The sequence below is a fragment of the Anolis carolinensis genome, chromosome 2 (genome assembly GCF_035594765.1).
Source record: "Anolis carolinensis isolate JA03-04 chromosome 2, rAnoCar3.1.pri, whole genome shotgun sequence".
NCBI classification, from domain to species: Eukaryota; Metazoa; Chordata; class Lepidosauria; order Squamata; family Dactyloidae; genus Anolis; species Anolis carolinensis.
Genome location: NC_085842.1, coordinates 277675295 through 277694062, shown reverse-complemented (window position 1 = coordinate 277694062; position 18768 = coordinate 277675295). Strand labels below are relative to the sequence as shown.

General features: G+C 36.3%; 1 protein-coding gene across 12 annotated transcripts in view; it reads right to left on the bottom strand.

The window, feature by feature from the left end:
• The window catches only part of arb2a (ARB2 cotranscriptional regulator A), a 284933-nt gene that overhangs the window by 231785 nt on the left and 34380 nt on the right, over positions 1–18768 (bottom strand). For all 12 annotated transcript variants that reach the window (XM_062974236.1, XM_062974231.1, XM_062974232.1 and 9 more), the window contains one exon: positions 11883–12074. In XM_062974236.1, the coding sequence (XP_062830306.1) occupies positions 11883–12074 (192 nt within the window). The remainder of the gene's footprint in view (positions 1–11882; positions 12075–18768) is intronic.

Genomic DNA, 18768 nt, shown 5'->3' with positions numbered 1-18768 from the left:
CAATAAGAGTAGAAAACAGTTAGGGAGAGGGGCATGGTGATGATCTCAAGGTAACAAAATAGACAACGTTTTCTTTCCCTCATGCGATAAAGGCAGTCCCCAAGTTACAAACATTTGATTAACAAATGACTCATAGTTAGGAATATGGGGCAAGACAACAGGAAGTGGGAGAAATCTACCCCATTAAGAAAGGAAATTAACTCATAAAAGAGCTATCATGGGGAAAAGGTGTCTCAACCAAAGCTTTATCACCAATTCTTGTTTCCACAGATGCCAATTTTTTCAAAATCCAATTATTACAGGGATAGAAAGTGAGGTAAAATCTTCTGAACAGGTGCACAGACAGCAAAACAAACACCACAGGGGTGGTGTGTGTGTGTGGCTGGAGTTACACTTAAAATGTACCTGTTCTGACATTTGTACATACTCATTCAACTAAAGAGCAATCTAAGAAACTATCTTGTTTATAAATTGCGGACTGTCTATACACTCATATAAACAAATTTGACTATCCCTTGCTTAAAATGCTTAAGACCAGAAGTGTTTAGGGGATTTCAAATATTTTTTGGATTTTGGAATGTTTTATTTATACACCTTGGAGATGCGACCCAAGTCTAAACTTGAAATTCATTTCTCTTTCATAAATACATTGTACACATAGTATGAGGGTAATTTTATACACAATTGTAAAGAAGTATGATGAAAGGGATGGAATCTTTTTGGATCCCACCTCTGCCACCAAATTGCGAAGGATTCAACTTCTACCTCTATGTATTCTACTTTTCAATGTTGTCGCTGCCACCACCTTTGAAAGATGCTTTGCTCAAATAATAAGCAACAATTGAAGAAACAGTAACTTGTTTATTTATAGCACAAAGCTTGATGGTCGCAAGAATGTTATATCTTAAGTTGAACGATGTTACTTCTGCACAGTAAGTGTTGCAAGATTTCTCAATAGTTTCTCTGAGCTTAGTATGGTATCAGCTTTATATGACTTGTTTCTTTCAGTTAGGAATACTGTCCTTCTTGAACTTAGTTGATCTGTACCCGATCAAACTTAGACTGGGGAGTTTAACTGGTTAACCCTAGTCCTCCTTGACTTAGGGATGTAGCCTCAGCTCTTTAGTTATCCCTACTAAAGGCTCAGCAACTTTAATTTTAGCCCTTCTCCGCTAAAACTCTCTAGCTGCTCATCTTCCTCCCACAATCCCTTCTCTCGATCTCACTCCTTTTCCACTGAACAGAACCAACTGCTCTGGTCAACCGTCAAACTCCAACTGCCCAATTCCAACTGCTAAATTTGAATTCTAAGGCTTCCACCAGCAAGGTGAAGCCACGCCCCTTTTCCTGGCCATGCCTTAGAGGCTCCCAACTTCTGTATAAGAATAGCTGAAATATATAACCTTAAACAGTCAACCTAAACATAGCAATCATGAATAAAACACAATGATCATGACATCTTTACAACAATATTTCAATAATTTTGTGGATTAAACCAAATTTGGTTACACTGATTCATCAGAAAGCAAATATTGTTATGTCACTATCTCAGCCATTCATGTGGACAATTTCAGATTTTGGAGAAATTTGGATTTCTGGATAAAGGATAACAACTTGGTCCTGGAAACAAACCTAAGTAAATATTAAAGATACTAGAGTATAGATTAAATTGTGATTGACAAAATAGTATGTCAGGCCACCATTGCAGAATCAACTACAGATTACCATTCCTTTCTTCCTCAAATGGACAGAACCTAAGTTACTCCACCAAAAAAAGGTATCAAGCTAGCAGATTCCAAGATCACTCAAGAATCTGAATTCCACTTGTTAATTCTTTATACAAATGAGTTTGAGCGCTTTATGACACATATTCAAATTGGGAAAACTAAATCTACTTCTAAGTGAAAAAGGGGATGATGAATGGCACCATATAATTTTCTTAAATACAGTGTTAATTTTCTGAAAATAAACCTGATATACAGTGAGATAAGAGCATAATATATCCCTGGTAAGAGATTCACTTTAAGTATATTCGCCTTACTCCAAATCTGAGTAATGCCCATCTGTCCAAATCAAGAGATATTTCAGCAAGTAATGTAGACAAATTCAACTTAATCATCTGCATGACATACTGGGAAAACAGTATATATTAAAATATAATGCTTCTGGACACCACTGAAATTGCAATTTGAAAAAAAAATCCAAATGTAATATTAGTTCCAACAATATTAGTTCCTCAGAAGACAGAGAAGATATGCCTCTTGTGTAGATGAAAAATCAGAAAACATTTATGATCATTACCCATCTAGGAGAGAGGTAAACACGTGAATCCTTTAAAAAAAAAATCCAATGGGAAATCAAATTCCTATAGCAATGATCCCATTACAAATCTCCCCAATATTTATGTTGAAGCCAACATATCTAATCTTGGTCCTAGTTTCCTTTCTAAAAACATTACGCATATATGTCAATTTTTCATTTCATGTCAAATCCCACAACCACCTGCAATATGTAATAAGATTAATTTTTCAGCATTTTTATTCTTTACCTATAACCATTTTTGGCACAGATGATAGTCAAATGGAAACCCAACAAGGAGTGCAAACTGTTCTGAAAACTGATATTCAGTAAGCTTGTGTACTATGTGAGGAATCCATTCTGGAATTCTTTGTGGAATATTATTTTGTGTAATGGCTGGCATGCTGCTGAAAGTTGAAAATGCTGTACAGTACACAATCAAAATATCCCTCCCTCAGCATCAGCTACCTCACAGAAGAGAGAGTACTGAAGGGAACTCAAGTGTTGGGGTACCATCTACTGCGCTGAGCTCCAGAAAGCAGCCCCCTCCTTGGGTACCAAATCTAACAAGTAGCCCAACTATGCGAACTCAGACACCTCTCCAAGTCAAGAAAAGAATCCATCTCTTTCCTCTGTGAAGGGAATAAACAGAGTTCCAACTGAACTTCTTTTCACCAAGAAAGGAGTGTTTCCTTCCACTGTCATCCTTTCTCAGAGGACAGAAGTAAGTGAAGCTGCAGTTGTTTGTTGAGAAAGGAGATAACCTCTTTCTGTGGGAAGAGAAATGCAGCTGGATTTTGGTTGCTTCTCTTTGCAGAAAAAAAGTCAGGTGCCTTTCTCATCAGACAGTTGAGTTTCTTGCCATAATTGGTATTCAGGGAAGGCTACTTTTGGGAGCTCAGCAAGAATAGCCTCGTTTTCCCTTGACCTTGTCTTCATCCATGTGGGTGGTTGTCATTATGACAAGCAAGTTGATACATTACAGGCAATCCCCAAGTTACGAACAATATAGGTTCTGTAGGTTTGTTCTTAAGTTGAATTTATTTGTAAGTCAGAACAGGTACATTTTTTACGTGTAATCCAGCCATCTATATATATAAAAGGATAAAAAAAATTTGGCCTAGGACAAAACAACAAAACTACACATCCCAGAAACACTAAACTTGGCAACACAACCCCTCATCCATGCCTCTACGTTCATACAACAAAAAGAAAAGAAAAATAAAGTCCTAATTATTGGGAGAGGAATAACTGTTTTTTATCCAATTGCTGCCAAGGCTAAACTCTGCCCACTTGGTCTCCTAGCAACCTACTCAGCCCAGGGGACAGGCAGAGTTAGGCCTCAGGCCTCTTCCACACTGCCTATAAAATACAGATTATCTGATTTTAACTGGATTATATGGCAGTGTAGACTCAAGGCCCTTCCACACAGCTATATTACCATTTATAATCTTATATTATCTCCTTTGAACGGGATTATCTTGAGTCCACACTGCCAGATAATTCACTTCAGTGTGCATTTTATATAGCTGTGTAGAAGGGGCCTCATATAATCCAGTTCTAAGCAGATAATATAAGATTATAAATATACAGTAGAATCTCACTTATCCAACATAAACACGCCGGCAGAACGTTGGATAAGTAAATATGTTGGATAATAAGAAGGGATTCAGGAAAAGCTGATTAAACATCAAATTAGGTAATGATTATACAAATTAAGCACCAAACATCATGTTATACAACAGATTTGACAGAAAAAGTAGTTCAATGCTCAGTAATGATATGTTGTAATTACTGTATTTACAAATTTACCACCAAAATATCACAATGAATTTAAAACATTGACTACAAAAACATTGACTACTAAAACGGAGACTGCGTTGGATAATCCAGAACACTGGATAAGCAAATGTTGGATAAGTGAGATTCTACTGTAATATAAAATAATTACTGTGGTAATCCAGTCCAACCCAATTCTGCCATGTAGGACACAATCCAAGCATGCCCAGCAGATGGTCACCCAGCCTCTCAATAATAATAATAATAATAAGAAGAAGAAGAAGAAGAAGAAGAAGAAGAAGAAGAAGAAGATCATACAATCCTAAGGTTAGCAGATACCCCTAAGGATCATCCAGTTCAACTTCCTTATATCATGCCAGGAGGACACAAACCAAGCACTCCTGACAGATGGCCATCCAAGATCTGCACAATAATAATACACATCAAATCATAGCATCAGGCAGTTAGGAGACACCCCTAAAGGCCATCTAGTCCAACCCATCTCTGCCATGCAGGACACAATCCAAGCACTCCCAACAGATGGCCACCCAGCCTCTCAATACTACTACTACTACTACTACTACTACTAATAATAATAATAATAATAATAATAATAATAACAACAACAACAACATCATACAATCCTAAGGTTTGGAGTGACCCCTAAGGATCATTCAGATCAAATTCCTTCTACCATGCAGGAGGACACAATCCAAGCACTCCTGACAGATGGCCATCCAGCCTCTACATAATGATGATGATGAAGATGATGATAATAATAATAATAATAACAGAAGCATAGAATCCAAGCGTTTGGAGAGACCCCTAAGGGCCATCCAGCCCAACCCTTTCTACTATGCAGCAGGACACAATCCAAGCATTCACAACACATGGATATATAAATACTATACAATACTACACAGGGACATAGACCCCCCCCCCTCTGCCCTCACCACTTTCACAGTACACAAACAACCAAATGCATACTAAACATAAAGACAACCATACAACTGACATTCAATACCACCACTACCTCAACAAGTTCTCACCAACAGCACCAGACAACGCCACAGCAACGCGTGGCCGGGCACAGCTGATATATATATATATATATATATATATATATATATATATATATATATAGCATAGGGAAGGGTTAACACCCCTGTGGTCTGCGTTTTTCTGTATGTTCCTGTTCAGAAGATTTTTTACCTCATTTCCTGTCCCTATGGTATTGGATTTTGAAAAAATTGGCTTGTTGTGGAAACAAGGACCTTTTCCGCATGATAACTTTTTCAGGGATGAATTTCCCTTATGTGGGGTATATTTATTTCATTTCCTATTGTCTTACCCCTGTTATCTCACTTCCTGTTGACTCTTAACTGTGAGTCATTTGTAAGTTGGATGTTTGTAACTCGAGGACTGTGCAGATGGAACGGAAAGTTGTTCTATATCTTTTAAATATTCATCTAGGTCCTATCCTCAATCCAATTCATTATTTTAGTCTTTCGGGATAAGTGTCTGGATTCGTTTTAAGAAACAACCTGAAGAAAATTATATTGATAATTAAAACAAAATGGTTATATTTCTGATTTTCTTCCTAAGTAAGTAAAATAGTTAAGGACTGGAAGTCAAATACTGACAGAATCCTGAATGATCTCTGTATCTGTACAAATCAAACTGCAGTGCACAGTTATTAGATGTAAATAATGAGTGTGCAGCAAATCCAAATGTATAAACTAAACTGTTTATGAAATATTTGATAGCGCTATTCAGGAAAAACAATCAATGTTGGATTTATTAAATATTTCACAAACATATGCATTAAAGTCATGTTGGGTTACTATACCAAACTACAACAATCATTTTGTTTTTCTTTACATTTTCTTAAGTGCAAATATTACATAATTAATGAAGGACAGACTTCTTTCATATTAAAACCAATTCATACATTATTTATCATTACTTAGTATTTTCTACACACTATTTGAAGGCATTTTAATTATCTCTTGGATTTCAAACCTGTAAGTTTTGTAGCAGAAGCCAACAAAAGGTTCTAGGTTTCAAACAAGTAAACAGGCATTCCAAAATTGAACACAACCTAAAATTATCTTTCCTATAAATTAATATGCTCTTATTTTCCTTGAATATTCTTTGAAATCTTTAAGAGACCACATTTACTTTTTATCAGTACACTACATCTAGAAATTTAAAGTTTACCAAACAATGTTGACAAAAACAGTTTTATACATTTAATGTTTACTGAGTTCAATTTTGAGTATTCTCTATATGTGGAAAGAATGTTAGAAGACATTTTAGTGATCACAGGAATAACTATATTTTAACAGTTTTTTACTCTTAAAATATGCTTTTACACAAGTGAAATATTGATTTCTATAGTTTAAGAAGCAGTAAAAGAGATTAATTCTTCACAGCCACATAGAATTGAAACAAAAAAATTGAAGCTTTTTTAAAAGAAGATAAAGAGTGGATAAACAGAAACACGTCTCTAATCTTTTCATTTTTAACGGAGGCTACTCAAGAAAATTCAACTAATTATTATGTTTTATTGACGGCATCTTTCCTTGGGGAGGTTATTTTAAAAGTTTAACCCCTGAGCAAATCGGGGCTTCTCCTGCCTTTGAAAGTGTCAAGCGCATTGATTATAACTGCAGGAAGTGTTACTTTCTACCCAGAGATTCTCACCCTGCACATTCTTAAACAGTGTCTCCCTCCCCAAACAGCTTTGATTCAGCAATTCAGGTCTCTTCAGCTGATATTAAAGGCAGAAGCTCCACAGAAAGGGGCTCAGCAGTTAAAACGAAATACAAAGGGCGTGGGGGGAGGGACACAGATCTTGGATGTGGTAGCACAAAGCTGGAGAGAAAAGCAGATTTGAAAAAGACATCAGAGTGACTAAAAAAGAACAATATGACAGAAATTAAACAATATTTTTATGCTTGCCTTCTATGCATTTAAACTCATCTCAACCTCTATTGAAATTCTGATCATACCCAAACCCCAAGGCTTTTGACATACTTTCATAAATCCACACCTCCTCTCTCTCTTGTCTAATCTCTAGAGTCCCTATGAGGTATCCCACAAGTTAGAGTGGGGGAAAAATAGAATTCTAATATCTATATGAGCTAACCAAAGAGACCACATAACCCTTAGTATGCAATACAAAGACATAAAACATACAATACTGTAGATACTTTTAAGTACATTTACCAGAACTAAAATAGTAATAGTTATGTAGTTTGTAAAAAAGTAAAATAAAATAAACATGTATCTTCAAAGAAAACATAAAAGTAATTTCATGAGACAGATGTAGAATAGCAGTAAAATATTGGTAGGAAACTATAAGATTTAGGACACTTCATGTTTTAATTCATTTGTAATCTTTGAAATTTGAAACTTTGGGTCACTATTAGAATTCAAGAACCGCTACTGCAATGAAGCTTATACACATAATAGAAACAGTGCCCAAACTTCCACAAAGTAATTGGATTTTCAGAACTGCAAGCAGGTTTATTTCAATTCAGTCATGACAAGGCCAGAAGGTAATGATACATCTGCCATGATGCAACAAGCAGACCTGTCTTCTGTCATGAGTTGAAATCATAAAGGAATAAGCTGTCGTTAACAACCTCTCTCCAAACACTAGAGCTGTCATCTCATTGTTTTCCTTTGTTGGCATGGGTCTAGTATGGGCTTATAAAGTCTGTCAATATAACATTACTTCAAGCACTTAACCTTCCCTTTCATTGTTCCTTAAGCAATCTTTCACTGAGCTTAAGCAAATTTATGACCCACCTATATTAAGTTTTACAAAGTTTTGGTGTAATACTCATTTGGTTATTAGACATTCAATTCATATTTAACAGTCAGGTCGAACATATATTACTAATAAATGCTACTATGAAACATTCTTTCTTATAATTTGATATGGAATATGCATTTTATAATCTGAATATTTGATTGTAATTAGCCAGAATTCGGGTGAGGGATGTGAAAGTAATGTTTTCACATTCAGCCTTTTAGTATACAAGCCTGCTCTCATTAGATAACTCATATAGCAAACTACAAAAGATTAGACCACAAATAAGAATGCAAGGAACGTGTGAACATGCAATGTTATTTATTACAAGTTAAGCTATATGGGTATTTGTATAATGAACATTTCATTCTTACCTAACAAAAATAATTCATGTGATTAATGTGGATATACTGGATGTGTGTGTGTGTCTGTGTGCTAGCAGGCAGGGAAAGAACAGGAACTGACATGATGTTTCATTGCCTATATCCATATCTTCGGTGGATCTGCTACCTTCAGTGCCACTTTGGTAGGAAGAAAGGTGATGTGCAAACCAAATAAGCATATAGATTCCATGGAGAAAATTCACGCAATACATCCAAATACAATATAACATTTAGTGAATGTGAATTGTCAAACACTTGTATCCTGATTTTATGTATTCAGTATACATTTGTCCCTTCACATTTGCAGGCTAACCAGTCATGGATTTGATTATTTGCAGATTCCTGACTTTGCCACCAAATCTCTGCTGCCCTACACATGACCAACAAGTATGTTTTCTCTAAGCATTTGTAGGTAATCTAGTATGAGTCAATGGTCAACTTCTTTTGGAATTCATTCACAAATGGATTAATCACTGTGTGCCAATCAACTGGGCAAGAGTCAATGTTCTTAAGACATCTTTCTTTTCATTACAACAGTTTGATTACCAAGACCTGTCCAACTATTCATTACCTAAATCTATTCCACTGTTTAATGCTTATGCTTCTATGTATGTAGGGTGTAGATTGTTGCTCCTGGCCACCACAGAATGATCTTTTATGGTAAGTACAACTGCATTCTCAGAATGGTATGGGAGGATCAATTCACTCACAAATGGTACTTATCCAAGCCCGTAATTACAGGGTGGGCTGTTGTTGTTGTTTATTAGTTCAGTCGCTTCCAACCCTTTGTGACCTCATGGACCAGCCCACGCCAGAGCTTCCTGTTGGCCGTCACCGCCCCCAGTTCCTTCAAGGTCAAGCCAGTCACTTCAAGGATACTATCCATCCATCTTGCCCTTGGTCGGCCTCTCTTCCTTTTTCCTTCCATTTTCCCCAGCATCATGATCTTTTCCAAGCTTTCCTGTCTTTTCATTATGTGGTCAAAGTACTTCATCTTTGCCTCTAATATCCTTCCCTCCTTTGAGCAGCTGGGCATTATTTCCTGGAGGATGGACTGGTTGGATCTTCTTGCAGTCCAGGATGGGCTAGACCTTACAAAACTACTGCCTAAAGTACTAACCATCCAAATGTTACTTGAGCAGATCCCTAGATATATTGTGTTCCAACTGACATAATTTGCCTAAATATTCAACTTCACCTAACAATAACTACTATTATTGACTTTCAATTTTTCTCTGTCCTTTGAAATAGTCCTATTGATTCTTGAACCAGAAGTATTGAATGTAAATCTCCTGATTCCATATATATGCTCTGACTGTCACAATGTCTGTCATCACCAAAACATGATGACCTCAGACCATGTCCGCAAAACACAGAATTGCCAGGCTTCTGGCACTTCTAACTCTACTACTTTTAACTCTAGATAATTTATATTGTGTCCCTTGTTGAAAACATCCCAAAGATCTTGTGTCAGCTCACATCCATACAGCTCACATGCTGTGTGATCCTTCTCCAAATTTGTGTCATTCAGATATCATCTTAATTTTTTAAAGTAGCTGACAACTTTATTCCATACCTTGCTTTGCCAGCTGATAGGAGTATCAACAATCTCCTTTCAAGTCCTAGATTGGAATCTCCACCATAGTAAAAACTATAATGCTGATACTAGTATGTCCATTATCTTTGCTATTAGTATCACATCGACATTTTCATTTGAAGTAACAGTTTTAATTGTTGAATGATGATTTAAATTAATTTGATGAACCCTGCTTCACAATCTACTTGTTGCAAAAATATTTAGCAGCTGCTCTCCTACAAGCTTCATTGCCAGTCCTGCTCCTTTACTCACAGGTGGGCATCTGTAAACACTGTCTTTAAATATGCTGTAAGTTTTGGAGACTCACTGATCACAGGCAAGTAACTGACACTGCCTTCCTGAAAGAACACCAGTGCTCATGCATTGGCATCATAACAGGTAATGGCAACACTTGCTGAACTGTGCATGTTCTCTCTGTGGAAGCATGTTCTGATATAACCCCACCTCCCAACCTAGAACACAGTTTTTCAAAATTGTGATTTAAAGGGGCCCTCAGAGAGTTTGCCAATACTGCAGTGTTTTTCTCCAATCTTTGTAAGCTCAAGGCAACACTGTTAGTTACTTACTCATTTTGGTTTTTTCCTTTTCTTTGGTTCTATGAGAGCTCTGCAGCATCTTCCTAATATTAAATTTCCCCACATTCACTATCCACCAAAAGCATTCTTCCGGGGTTTCTTTTCAAATCCTTTGACTCATTTTCACTGGAGGATTGAAATATCTCCCTTAATTCTGTTTTCCTTTTCTCCTCAGATAAACACTGTGCTGTGATCACCTGAGTGGAGTCATCCCTCCCCCGTCCCCCATCTGCTGATTAGCCACTCAATAATCATGGAGATGCAGTCCTCCTTATTTTTAATTTTTGTGTGCCACTTTTTGTTCTCCACAGATGCCCCCCTAATTTTGTCAATGATTTTCTTTTCCATCACTACAGTTCTTATTCTATTTATTCACTATATTTCACTAAATGACATGGAACAAGAAAACCACATTTGGTTAGCAGGGCAAGGAAGAAAAAACTGTTTAGGAAGGGAAGGAGTCCTAACAGTGTAAACTGAAAAAGAAGGTTGACTCCTGCTGTCTAGTTGGTTATTGATACCTGAGGATGAACTCATTTGTGAGTGGATTGAGTCTCCTATGCCATTCGAAGAATCTTTGTTTTCAGTGTATTCATGATTAACAGACTAGAAAGATTAAAGCAATGGAAGGAACTGAATTTTATATAAATCAGATCATTTTGAAACTTTTTCAGAAAATAGCAAATCCTTTCTGTGAAGCCTTGTAACACATTTCAGTGTGAATTCACACTAACAGTCCCTGAAATAATGACTATCTCAGAAATAATTTTGAGAAAACAGAAACTTTGCCTGCATTCATTTATTTTTCTGGGCTTTGAGCCACATTCCAATCATGTTTAAATGTTTTTTTCTGGAATAAATCTAGAAATAAAGCTTTAAACATTTTCAAGTAAACCAGTACTTCACATGTTTTAGCAGGAATTGAGGCCTGTGGGAATTCAGGCAGCCCTAAAATCAGGACACTCTGAATTTAATAACGGGAATATTTCTGTGTAGTTTGTAGCAGCTCTATCATAGCATTGTGAAAATAGAAGTGTATGTTTTGTGTTAAGCATCTGACTTAGTCTGATTAACTTTAACACTTGTACACTTCATAGAACATAATGGCATTTGTTTTTGAAAGGATAGGAGCCCAAGTGCCTCCTAGGATCAACTTCCTATAATAATAGGAAGAACTCTTTGTGTTTGAAATAAAAATAACAAAAAGCCTTAAGCTGATGTAATGAGACATAACAGAACACACCAGTTTCTAGTAGATTGCAATTGCAATGACAGTCTTCAATACAAGTAAACAACTTCTTTCCTGAAAGCTAAGAATTATTAAACAAAAGTTTTAAAAAGTAAACAGACAGCTTGCCATACAGATTTTATATCAGTATGTCAGGAAAGAAAATGAACAAATACTTCAGAAGGCCAAATGATTGCCTTACCTCAATAGCTCTTTTAATATATGGAATCTGAGTGCCACTGTCCAGATCTTCATTTATAATAAGCCTTCTTGCCCACTGTCCAGCTCTAACAACACCACTACCATGAATTAAAACCATCAGTTTGTCAGGATTTGTCATGGCATCTTCAGTCATAAAGATAAAACTCTTTGGTTCACTCTCCACTGCATCTACCTAAAATTAAAACAAACCAAGCAATCATTAAAAGTATTCAGGTAATTTATTCAGACAATGTAATGGTTGTTATCAGCAGTTAAATTATTAGATGGCTCTGGAGTTTGACAAATAAAGTGCCCACAAATACAATTGTAGAACATTTGTAACATACTGTGCTTAGCTTTCACTGCTGGTAAAGTGTCAATCTACTCTCTCAAACCTGTTAATGCCCACTGGCAGAGCAAACACTCCATTTTCAAATCATCACTCCCGGTAGGTATTTCGCTTTGTACTGTTTATCTCTTACATTTGTATCCTGTCCTCCCTGCAAAGAACTGAGAGCAGTATTTTTACTCTCACAACATCCTGAGGAAGGTTAGACTGTGGGAATATGACTTGCTCAAGGCCACACACGGTGCACTTCATAGTTGAACAGGGACTACAAACTAAAAGCTATTCTGAGCTCAGTGGTGTCCAGGTATACCACATATCTAGCAATTAAATTCAAAATGCCAAGGAGCAGCCATAAACACAGCTTTACCATTACTACAGAACATTAACTGCCTCAAACACAACATGTAGCCTATCTGCATAACATTGGTAGGACTACACTTATTGATCTACCATGTCCACTTTCACTAGCAATTCTTCATTGTCATATAGATGCATATTGTGATATAGTAAGCACACAGACCCATTTTCACCCACAAAAAAATGTGAGCTTCAGAAATCAGCATGAAAGGGCAGCAGCAAACTCTGCTTAAGGCAGCAGCAGACAAACCTTTGGTTAAACATCAATATAGATGTATATAGATTTACTGTATCTAGTAAATCCTGTAGCTCTCCCTTAGGCATAAGCAAGCAGATTCCCACCAGTTCCAGCTTACATGGGCAGTGATCAGAGATTAAGTTCAAAACAACCCTGAGAGACAAATAGGATGAATGTGACTTCCCATTCACCCTGTGAACTTCACAGATAAGTGTAGTAATTTTGGGTCAGGCCAAAGAAGACTATAGTCAAACACAAACACAATCAGGAAAGCTGATTTTATTGAGCTCAGGGAAATAGTGGGTAGAATCCCATGGCAAGAGAAGCTAAAAGAAAAAGAAATCAAGCAGGGGTGATAGTTCATGAAGAAGGAAAATGGGTGGAGTGTCAGAGGACTGGAGACAAGAAAACATTTTCCCTCTTTTCAAAAAGGGCAAAAAAGAAGATCTGTAGGACTTCAGGCCATCACAAAAAATAGAGTGGCTCATACAAGAGTCTGTTTGCAGGTTTCTTGGTTATAATGCACAGATTAGCAGACGCTTCAACCTTTTTTTTTGTTGAATTATTTGGATAATGGGGTGGAGGGTATCTTTATCAAGCTTGCAGTTGATGCAAAACTGGGAGAAGTAGATAACATGAAGAAAGATAGGAACACTCAAAAGAACATTGATAAACTAGAAAACTGGGCTAAAATTAACAAAATGAAATTCAACAGAGACAAAGGAAAAGTTAGCATTCACAAAAACCAAAGTTGGCAGTACTACATGCGAAAAGGACCTTGAGATTATTACTGATCATAAGTTGAACATGACTTATGACATGACAGCAGTATGATGATGCAGAAAAGAAAGCAAATACTATTTTAGCCTGTATTAAGAGCACCATGATTTTCAAGGCAAAAGGAATAATAGTTGCCCTATATTCTGTGCTGATTAGGCCTCATCTGGAGAAGTGTGTTTTCTTCTGGATGCCTCATTTTAAGCACAGAGCCAAGTTGGGGTGAGTTCAGAAAAGGACAAAAATGATTTAAGAACAAAAATTATGAAGGACAAAAGAGCTGGGTTTATTCAGCTTGGTGAAAAGAGGACTGAAAGGTGCATGATTCCACTTTTTAAATACCCCAAAAGAGGAGGATGCAGGTTTGTTCTCTGTTATCCCAGAGGGGAGGACCAGGTGATTTCTAGTTACACGATGAAGCAGCAAATAAAGTTAATGTTGTTCTAGCCTGCATCAATAGAACTATAATGTCCAGATCAAGGGAAGTAATCCTGTAGTACCACTCTATTATGGTATCACTCCACTATAATGGCAACATACCTCACCTGAAGTGCTTTGATCAGTTCTGAGTGCTATACTTTTAAGATTAGCAAAAAGCTGCAATGTGCACAAAGGGGATGATTATGATGATTAAAGGGTCTACAATACAAGCCCCATGAGGAATAGATGAGGGGTGTTTAACGTGGAGAAGACAGGTTGCTTACCTGTATCTGAGGAAAATAGAAAACTAAACTTTTCTGTTGTTCCATAGAGTAGGATCTGACCCACTGTATTACAAACTACATGAAAAGAAAATTAGACTAAAAATGGGGATAAGATTTATTTGATAGCGAAATGGACTATGTTGACTCTTTTATTATAGCTCTCTCTCTCTCTCTCTCTCTCTCTCTCTCTCTCTCTCTCTCTCTGTGTGTGTGTGTGTGTGTGTGTGTGTGTATATATATGGTTGGTACATTTCTGATGAAGATTACCAGAATTACCAGAGTTGGATGGTACACTACAGAACTATAATTCTGAATTTCATCATCATGAGCTATCACTCGTGAGCAAGTCTGATTGCCTTCCAAGTGCAGAGTTTTGGCGGTGGGTCCGTAGATGAGTGCAGAGACCTATTCTTGATCTGCATGTTCTTTTGCAGTGAGGACATCGGTTTCCAGATGGAAGGCGGTCCCAACAAGGGTTGGCTTGATGTTGGCTTCTACTTGACAAATTTCTCTCTTTCACCCTCCCCTCCATTCATGCCTTTTCGAATTCCACAGCACTGTTGGTAACAGCTGACCTCCAGTTAGAATGCTCAAGGGCCAAGGCTTCTCGGTTTTTGGTGTCTATGACACCATTTTTAAGTTTAGCTTTAAGACCATCTTTAAATCGCTTTTGGTGTCCACTAACATTCCGTTTTCAAATAGTTGTCGATGTTGACTTTTGTAGAAAGGTGACTGCCAAGGTTGTGGAAATGGTCAACATTTTCTAACGTTAACACCTTGAAGCTGTATTTCTGGCATTGCAGAGGGATTGGTTAGTGCCTGCTGATAGAGAACTTTGGTTTTTCTCAATCTTCAGTGAGAGGCCAAGCTTTTCGTAGGCTTCTGCAAAGGTGTTTAGAGTGGCTTGTAGGTCTTCTTCTGAATGAGCACAGACTACATTATCATGAGCATATTGGAGTTCTATAACAGATGTTGTTGTGACCTTGGTTTGGCTTTCAGTCTGCTGAGATTAAATAGCTTGCCATCTGTCTAATAGATGATTTCCACGCCAGTAAGAAGTTTCCCATCATCAAGGTGCAGTATCATAGTGATGAATATTGAAAATAGGATTGGGAGAATAACATATTCTTCATTTATCATATGAATAAATACACCATGTTTGGTTATTTATTTACATCATTCAGGCTGTATGCTGAATGATTCAGGCTGTATGCTAAGAATGTATACTGATACAATGAATCATGCAGCACTGGCACCTCCAAAAGAGTTCAAACAATCATACAAAAATGGCACGTGAGATTTGCAAATTATTCCTGTACGATATGTCAAATAACATTCAAGAGTGCATAAGTATCTGATTGCCATCACAGGGACTTGTGAGCCCCACTATAAAAGTTAGATGTTTTAGGTGATTGTTTTGCTGAGACACTAATTCAAACTATTATAATTTGTTCTGTCACACAGCTGTCTTGGAAGACTGTCCAGACATGTTATTGCTCAGAATGCAAGTGTCAGAATACTAACAGTTTCAGTAGAATACATTACCCATGAAAAACTAGTTACATAATTATTTTTACAGTCTACTGAAAGTAATGTCTTAGGGATGTCAAACCTGGGGGGCACAATGTTTTTAACATTTTTTCTTTCATATCAACCTGAGTGGAAACTCTTCCTACAGAAAACTCTTGTATGTTTCATTGGCTGTGATATAATCAGACAAACAACTTTATTGCATTCTCCTATGCAGTGTCATTTTGCAGGTGAAACATGATGCAGAAGAACTGGTGTGAATGCTCAGATAAATACAACCACTGCTTATACACAAATGCACACTCACATGGTCCAAGAAAAAAACAAGTAAAGATATTAATGACATGACATATTGATGGAAGGAACTGGTACAGACATCCACAGATGGTTTATAAAGCAGCCAGGGAAATCATTCAGGAATGCCCAGGACTAAAGAAGGATGCAAGTGAAAAGATAGTGCTAGAAACTATTGAAGTGTTCATGGTAAGCACTTTGTAAAAGAATCCATAAAACAAATAGAGAGGCATGATTTGTATCCAGGTCATAGAACAAGAAAAGTGTGGCGCCACCGCCAGCACTAAACTGCTATTTGCAGGGGGTGCAACACATAAAGCTCTGTGGCATGCAATTTCAGGGTTATACTGCCTCTGCGTAATGGTGAATTTGAATATGAAGAAATTGTCACAAAGTATTCAAGGTTCAGTAACAGACAAACAAGAGCAATGTGCAGACATTAATAAACTGTCTGTCTTTCTTGAGCTGCTTGGAATATGATACACACTTGGATGACCTATTAATGAACAGCTGGTTGACTACATGGGTAAATGCCCATTCCAGCAATGTTCCCCAATGTAATGTAGTAGCTCGCGTGTTCAAGTGATCAAGATTTGAATACTTTCTCAGCAATGGAAACCAGTAGATGACCCTGGGCAAGTCAAACTATATCAACCTTAAAGAAAGGCAATATCAAACTTCCTTAGAATAAATCTTCACAAGAAATTCCTATTCTAGGCATTTCTTCATTAATAAAGACCAGGCCATTTTACATGTGCCCAGCCCCCTTTTTCCTTGTCCTCTAACTAACTGGGATTTTTAGCAGCACTGAAACAGTAAGGATGGAGAAACATTTTCAATGTGAGGTTGCAGGAGTATGTCTACAGTAAACAGTGCAATAAAACTTGCACTAGGAAATAGTGGAATTCCTCTCTAGTCAACCCTACTATACGTATTACTATACCTTCCATAAAATAGACAACTAAATAAATAAGAAAGTAAAAGGAATGTCAAAGTTAACTGTGATGATGGAGTCTGTTGAATCTGTAAAATTTTCATAGTATTTCATAATAACTCCAATTTTTAGTCCCAACCATAGTAGACCCACTAAATAAATTAAACATTGTAGATAAATATTTGTGGATTCAATGAAAAACTTTGTGAATTAAATGCAAACACTCTCGGAAAGAATCATCATCATCATCATAATCATCATCATGAATTTTTCCCAGTTCAAGATGTAAGATGATTTACAAAATTAAAACAAATACAGTTAACACAAACTATTACTATTACACTTTCACTCAGCAAGACCTCATCTCTTTGGGGTAGGGTAAGTCTACTTATATATATGAAAACAAAGTTCTTTACTGCTTTATATTTAATTACAAGACAATTCTAATACTATAGCTACAAAATCCAATCATGGATCCAACTGCAGTGTTTAGGGAAGTCAGGCAGGATAAAATATAGTCATTATCAATACTTATGTATGGCAACATATTTAATGAAATATCTATCAAAGTTCTACGAAAGAATTCTGGAAATAACCTTTACCTTAATTATACTTGAACTTTTAAAAAGCCAACTTGTCTTCAAACTGCTGTATTTCATTAAGTGAAGCTTTCACTAGAGGATATATATAAGAAGGTGACACCAGTGCCCAATCACACTTTATTGACAAGTCAATCTAGTTTACCATTTCTTTTTCATTACGGTGAGATTGTAAAAGGCAATTTATATCTTCACAAATTGCTGTTTAGAACAGCCAAGAGTTCTTTCAAACAATTGCTTAAAAAGATTATAAAAGTGAGCTTTATTTAACCCTAATAATCCATGTTAATATTGTTATATATACAAAGCATATTTACAACAAAAGTATCAACTCAAGATTATTAAATCATCATATCATATACTATTATTTTACTGGAGAAATTATTATTTCATACATCACTCCTTCATTCAAGTTGATTTTATTCAGGCTGTACGTCTTTTATAGTTATATCATTCAAGATTATTTAAAGCAGTTTAGCCTTTTTTAAATTATTTAATATATTTTAATATTTTAAACTTTTCAAATTATTTTTGTTCTAAGTTCATTTATTGTAAGTCACCTTAAGATATTTGGGAAAATACCAGGCTTTAATATTTTTAAAAAATAAGGAGTTACCTTGCTCTCATTTGACTCCACTCTCATTCACACAGACATAGAATCATAAAAAGAAATCTTAAAAATTACAAAGACTTGAAGACAGGCGAATAATGAACACCTCATTAGTCCTTAGACTTTTGTGATAAAAGCACCTTTATACAGTTTTTCCCCTCAGAGAATCAATAGATACAATCCTACAAACTTTCTGTCCAGACTGCTGAGGCTACAATTGAGTACTTCTGTGTGGCTGTATGAATCATCATAATTAGTATCATTATTATAACAGCTATACAGAAGTGGATTTGGGTATTCAAAGCTTGCTCTCTAAAAGTGCTTCAGTGCTATACTAGAATCAAACCCAAACCCAACTTTTTCTTGCTGAAACAACATACAAATCCCTCTGCAAGGATTGTTTCCATTATTTATTTTCAATATTAATTTGGTCTATTTCCACATTTAATAATGTATGTATTTTTGTAGTGTGAACCAACTGGTTTTTTTAGTGTT